Source organism: Myotis yumanensis, unplaced genomic scaffold (assembly GCF_028538775.1).
Source record: "Myotis yumanensis isolate MYYU_CA2020_CCGP unplaced genomic scaffold, mMyoYum1.0.hap1 SCAF_5, whole genome shotgun sequence".
Lineage (NCBI taxonomy): Eukaryota > Metazoa > Chordata > Mammalia > Chiroptera > Vespertilionidae > Myotis > Myotis yumanensis.
In genome coordinates, this window is record NW_027223756.1 from 82,625,084 (window position 1) to 82,631,570 (window position 6,487).

General features: G+C 54.3%; 1 protein-coding gene across 1 annotated transcript; it reads right to left on the bottom strand.

Moving 5' to 3' along the window:
• Positions 1-319: 319 nt before the first annotated feature.
• FBXL12 (F-box and leucine rich repeat protein 12) lies at positions 320-5,806 on the bottom strand. The gene is made up of 3 exons (XM_070413931.1): positions 5,521-5,806; positions 5,357-5,429; positions 320-3,393 (listed from the first exon to the last, which is right to left on the bottom strand). Exons 1-3 carry the CDS (start codon positions 5,622-5,624, stop codon positions 2,572-2,574), a joined length of 999 nt encoding a protein of 332 aa, XP_070270032.1. The 5' UTR covers positions 5,625-5,806; the 3' UTR covers positions 320-2,571.
• Positions 5,807-6,487: the final 681 nt, after the last annotated feature.

A 6,487-nucleotide genomic window follows, 5' to 3' on the forward strand; every position in this document is an offset into this window, starting at 1 on the left:
GTGCTGGGGGGGTGGGAGCGGGCGGGGAGAGGTCAATGGGGGGAAAAGGAGACATATGTAATACTTTCAACAATAAAGAATTTAAATTTATAGGGGAGGGTGGGGATAGGGGGAGAGATCAACCGAAGAACTTGTATGCGTGCATATAAGCCTAACCAATGGACACAGACTCCAGGGAGGGGTGAGGGCATGAGTGGGGGGGAGGGGTGGCCAATGGGGGGATAAGAACACATATGTAATACCTTAATCAATAAAGAAAAAAAATTATTTAAAATTTTTTTAAATAAAAAATAATGAGATTTTTATCTCTTTGGCAGTCTTTTAATAAAATAAAATGAAAGGAAAGTGAGTTCATTTTAATTGATGAAAGAAACATGGATTCATCAAGTTGAAAAGGCAAATAAACACTGTTTGGGGCAATAACAACAAAAAGAATTTAAATTTAAAAAAATGTTTACATGTGTACCACTGCCTCTAACTTCATATCTCCTCCATTTCCACTGAAAGTCAGCGTGAAAGGAAGCTTTTTCCCCCAGGAGCCCACTCCCAGGACCACAGGGCTCGGCCCAGGACCCTTCCGTCATACTCCACACGATGGACCCCAGATCTCCAGACAGACCTCACTTTCCTGCCTGACACTTCTCGTCCCCGGTGCCCAGCCTGGATCAGCCCAGGCCCCCAGGTGCTGAGCTGGAACTGCCAGGTTTGTCAGTGTGGGGCCCGTAGACCCTGACCGTGGCCACACTGGGGAGAACTCACACCCGTCCTCATGCGCCCGGATGGGGAAGGAATTTCCACTCCACCCTCCAGTGGGAAAACCAGGGGAGAAACATCCAGGTCTTCTCTGGTGGGTGCGCTTGGCACAAAAAAATCAAGGGTGCCCAGGTGAGCCCTCTCTTCTCTCTCCTGGCTCTGCCCACCACAGAGCAGGCGCACTGCTGAGGGGGCAGCTGGTGAGCCCCTAAAGCCCTCCTACCCAGCTCAGATCAGAAGTAACGCTCGTCTTGTGGTTGGTGCCCATGATCACCCTCAGTCTGCCACCTGCACCTTTCAAGTGGTTCAGACTCAAAAGGCAGGAAAAGGAGCCCCTAAAACCTAAGCCATCTGTGAGGCCCCATCTACCTCACCCCTTCACAGCCTATTGCTCGCCCCTTGTTCCCCCAACCACTCGGACCTTCCTCCAGTTCCTGGAAAACGCCAAGTTCACCCCCAGCTCAGCATCTTTGCCTTTTTCATCTTCCTCAGTGCTTCCCAGGGCAGGCTCCTCCTCCTCTCAGGTCTTGGCTCAGAGGCCCGCTCTACGAAACATACGCCTCCTTCATATCACCCTGGTGTATAGTCTGGGTTTCTGAAACTGCATGTGCTCACCTGTTTACCACCCTGTCCCCTCAGGTCGTATCCGTCTGGTTCAGTGCTGTGACCTAGCACCTAGGACAACGCGTGCACAATCGCAGAGGCAGAAATGTGTGTTGAGCCGAACCGGTTTGGCTCAATGGATAGAGCGTCGGCCTGCGGACTCAAGGGTCCCAGGTTCGATTCTGGTCAAGGGCATGTACCTTGGTTGCGGGCACATCCCCAGTGGGGGGCGTGCAGGAGGCAGCTGATCAATGTTTCTCTATCATCGATGTTTCTAACTCTCTATCCCTCTCCCTTCTTCTCTGTAAAAAATCAATAAAATATTAAAAAAAAAAAAAGAAAAAAAAAAGAAATGTGTGTTGAATAAACTGTTTTGGGGACAAGGGAAAATGAGTATTTTTCTTTATTTTGCTTTTGGGGGGGGGGGGGGGGTTAATCCTCACCCAAGGATATTTTTCCATTGATTTTCAGAAAGAATGGAAGAGAGAGGGAAAGACAGAGAGAAATATCAATGTGAGAGAAGCACATTGATTGGTTGCCTCCTGCACACACTCTGACAGGGCCTGGTCGGGGGGTAAGGGGGGGGCGGCGAGGAGCCTGTAACCGGGGTGCTTGGCCTGGATCGAATCCGGGACCCTTCATCCACAGGCCAACGCTCTAGCCACTGAGCCAAACCAGCTAGGGCAAGTGTTTTTCTTTAATAGCAAAATATAGATTACGAAAAACTTGAAAATACAAAAAAATACAGTTTAGAACCTTCATTAACATTTTGATCACAAAAGACGAGTCACGCCTGCACTTCCCGTGTCTTCTCCGTGCATGTGGGTATAATCAGTGGTGTGGGGTGCACATGCAGACCATCCTTCCAGGCTTCCTAAGGGGCCCTGGCTCCTAACCACACTCCTGGGCACCCACCCTGTTTCCTGAGGACCGCCCTGAGAATGCCCCTGCACTGAAGACCTCTGGGGCTCAGTAAAGTGTAAGGCTTTGCAGCGTTCGCATGAGGTAACGATGGTCTTCCCATTTCCAGATGTGGGGACCAGACTGGCTGATGTCAGAAGCCACACACTGACAAACAATTCCAATTGTCTGGCAGTGCAAGGCCCCACTTCTCTCTACCTTTGGCCTTGGGGCCGTGTAGCCTAATTCCCTGCCCTCCGCAAGGTGCTTGCTCACTAATGAAAACTGAGACGGGTCTCAGAGCCAGGTGGCGGGTCATACCCACCAGTCCGTAGGCTCTTTGGGGCCGGCCCTGAGGATGACCAGACAGCGGGGCAGGCCCTGACACAGGATCCTCTCCGCCTCCTGACCCTCCCACCCCAGCCCCTGCAGCTCAAGGACCCTAAGCCTGGGCATGGTGCGACAGGAAGAGAGTATTTCAGCCGGGGAGAGCATTTCCAGGGCGACGTGTGGGGCCTGCAGGCACAGGCTCTCCAGCGCCGGCATTCCCTCCAGCACAGACAGGCCGGTGGCTGAGAGGCCCGTGGCCGTGAGCCGGACCTTCCGCACATCCCGGAGGTGGCGGCTGATGGCCAGGAGGATGCTGTCCGCCGAGAGGGCACAGCCCAGCACCTCCAGCCTCCGTAGGTAGCTCAGGTCCTGCAGGCTTGCCTCCAGCCCGGCCTCAGTCACCCGGTAGGCGCCACCCAGCACCAGTGAGCGCAGGGCGCGGAAGCACGTCAGGCCCCGCAGGTGCTCATCCCGAAAGGCAGGGACGCGGTCCAGCACAAGGCACTCAAGCAGGGGCAGCACAGGGGCATCCCGCCCCCTGAGGAGCCAGGCCATGGGAATCTCACAGCTGTGCAGCTCCAGGGTCCTCAGGGTGCACGGCAGGCTGGTGACGGGCACCACGCTCAGGTCAGCCCCGTGCAGGCAGAGACGCTGGAGGTTGGGGCACTTCTGGCCCAGGGCCCTCATCAGGGCTGGGGACAACTGGGGAGCCTGGGAGCCTGCGGACAGGTAGCCACACAGCCGCAGGGAATGGAGTCTGGATGCCATGTACCGGCGAAGGAGGTGCCACATGACTTTAGGCCGCATCTGTAAGAGCCAAAGATAGGGGTGACCAAGTGAAAGATACAGGGGATCTTTCAAGGTCCCCGCCCGCCTGGAGTCAGACAAGCCCCAGCTGGGGTTCTCCTGCTCCCCTAGAATTGTCCTTCCACCACCAGCCTCACCCGACCAGACACCCCTCCAGGGGAACAAAACAGTTTAACCCCACCACTTTGACTCCCAGAATTGAACAAAAGCAGTGAAGGAAAGAGAAGATCATAACAGATCTGTCTTTAGCAACAGAGTGGATTCTCATTAGGTTCTGGAGCAAGTTAAACAGCAAAGCAAACCCCAGATCAGCGGTTGTCAACCTGTGGCTCCCGGCCCCTTTGGGGGTCGAACGACCCTTTCACAGGGGTTGCCTAAGACCATTGGAAAACACATATATAACTACATATTGTTTTTGTGATTAATCACTGTGCTTTAATTATTTTCAATTTGTAACAATGAAAATACATCCTGCATATCAGATATTTACATTACAATTCATAAAAGTAGCAAAATTACAGTTATGAACTAGCAACGAAAATAATTTTATGGTTGGGGGTCACCACAACATGAGGAACTGTATTAAAGGGTCGCATCATTAGGAAGGTTGAGAACCACTGCCCCAGATTTTTATCCCTTTTTTAATGACCATGGAAAGAAGTAAGCAATCTATAATAATAAAAGTGTAACATGCAAATTGACCAAACTGCCGAACAGCGGAACAACCATCCAGATGACCTTCCAATCAATCAATCGGGGGCCTCATGATCACCCCAAAGAGGGAGGCTGAGGCCACCAACCAATGGGCTGCAGTGGGTGGCCGGGGCCTCCCTCTGCAGGGGTGATCCATCCCGGAGCCCTGACCAGGTGGGCACCTACCTCTTTGGGACGATCAATTGCAGGGCTCCCGGACTGTGAGAGGGCACAGGCTGGGCTGAGAGACCCCCTTCCCAAAGCACGAATTTTGTGCACCGGGCCTTTAGTGTAAAATAAAACTGAAAAAGGCTCAAACTGCCCAGGGTACATTAGATCTAGGTTTTTAAAAAACAAAACAAAATGCCATAGCCTGATAAGAGCAAAAACTGTTAAAAATTTATCCTAGGAAGTTAGACTTAGTAGAAAACAAACCGATAGGGGCCGGATCAGGCTGGTTGGCTGCTGCAGTGCGTGTCATAGCCACCCCTCATTCTGCCGTTCTGGTCGCTGGGCTTTTATTATATAGATGTTTCTCTCTCTCTCTCTCTCTCTCAAATCAATCTTTAAAAAGTAGTGTGTGAATAAAGCTAATTGTGGGTGGATATAAGTAAAACAGCATTTAATTATCTAAAGAGTAGCAATAGCATTATCTAAACTTTAGAAACACATTAACAATACCATATGTTGCTAATGGGCACACACATAGGAAATGAATAAAAACACCAAAGGAAGGCTACAATTCCATTTTAGAATAGTGGTTACCTCCGAGGAGGGTTTCAAAAAGTGCAGTAAACATATCAATAAATGTTGCCTGTACATATATATGTATGTTTCACATGATCGGCAGTAAATACGGCCAAAGCCTAAAACAGGTTAAGTCTAGGTGGTGAGTACCTATTTATCTGAAACCATGTTATCCTCTACACATTTCTATATATTTGAAATAGTTCATAATTGAAACAAGAAAAGTAAAATGCAAATGACAGAAAGTGGAAATAGTTTGGTTGCACTACCCGGGAAGTTAATTCTGTTGACTGTGGAAAATGATTTCCCCGTGAAGACTCGGTAATAATAATCCTAAGTGATCTGATCGCCAGCCAGCATTGATCGTACGCCGACCGACACTCCGACACTGAGCCCATCCCCGCACCGTCTCCCCTGTTTACATTTTGCAGAGGGGGGAACAGGCTGGAGGGCGCAGAGGAGTGGGGTGCGCCCCGGGCGCCTCGGCTGAACCGGCCCAGGCCCGCCCGGCCTACGCACTCACCCTGCAGACGGTCAGGTCGACGTGCCGCCACAGCCACCGGTCGCCCACCAGCCTCTTCCAACGGTGACAGACCCTGAGGGGGGAGACCGCCGTGAGAGCAACCCGACCCAGCCTGGCCCTTTGCCCCCGCCCCGCCCCGGCCCCACCGCGGGGCGAGGCCGCACCTGGAGAGGCGAATCCGGTCCCGCACCGGGAGGTAAGAGAATATCTCCAATATGACCGAGTCCGGCAGGTCCGAAAGGGTGGCCATGACCCCGCCGACTCGCATTTCCCCTTCGGGGTAAGGGAACTCCGGGACTCGCCGCGGGGGGCGCCCCCGGAGGCGGGGGAGTGGGGTGCCAGCTGGGAGGTAGCCACGGCTCCGGTAGCCGGTGGAGAGTGTTAGCTTTCCTTCTGAGCGAACGCGGGGGAGTCCCCCGGCCGCCAAGGAGCCTTCAATTTCAAACCAGAACTAAGCTGAACCGCGGGGCTGGGCCGCGATGACGCGAGGGGCGTGGTTAGGGCGGTGACGATAGTCGGGGGCGGGGACCAATCCGGAAGGCGTGGTTAGGGCGGTGACGATGGTCGGGGGGCGGGGACCAATCCGGAAGGCGTGGTTAGGGCGGTGATGATGATCGGGGGCGGGGACCAATCCGGAAGGCGTGGTTAGGGCGGTGACGCTAGTCGGGGTCGGGGACCAATCCGGAAGGCGTGGTTAGGGCGGTGACGATAGTCGGGGGGCGGGGACCAATCCGGAAGGCGTGGTCAGGGTGGTGACGATGGTCGGTGGCGGGGACCAATCCGGAAGGCGTGGTTAGGGCGGTGACGACGGTCGGCGGGGCGGGGACCAATCCGGAAGGCGTGGTTAGGGCGGTGACGATGGTCGGGGGCGGGGCGGGCTGGGGACCACGCCCGGAAGGCGTGACTGGAGCTGTGACGAGAGCCCGGGAGCGGAGCCGGGGCGGTGACGAGGCCGAAGCCGGGGTTAGACCCGGGCCTGGACCGAAAGGCTGGCTGAGGCCAGGGAGCAGATCGCGAGTCTTGGAAGGCGGGGCTGGGAAACAAGGTCCAGCTGGGCGGCCGGAGCTGCGGCGGTGAGGACCCCTGGGAGTGGGCCTGGGGTAGAGGACCTGGCGGAGCGCGGGGCTTCCA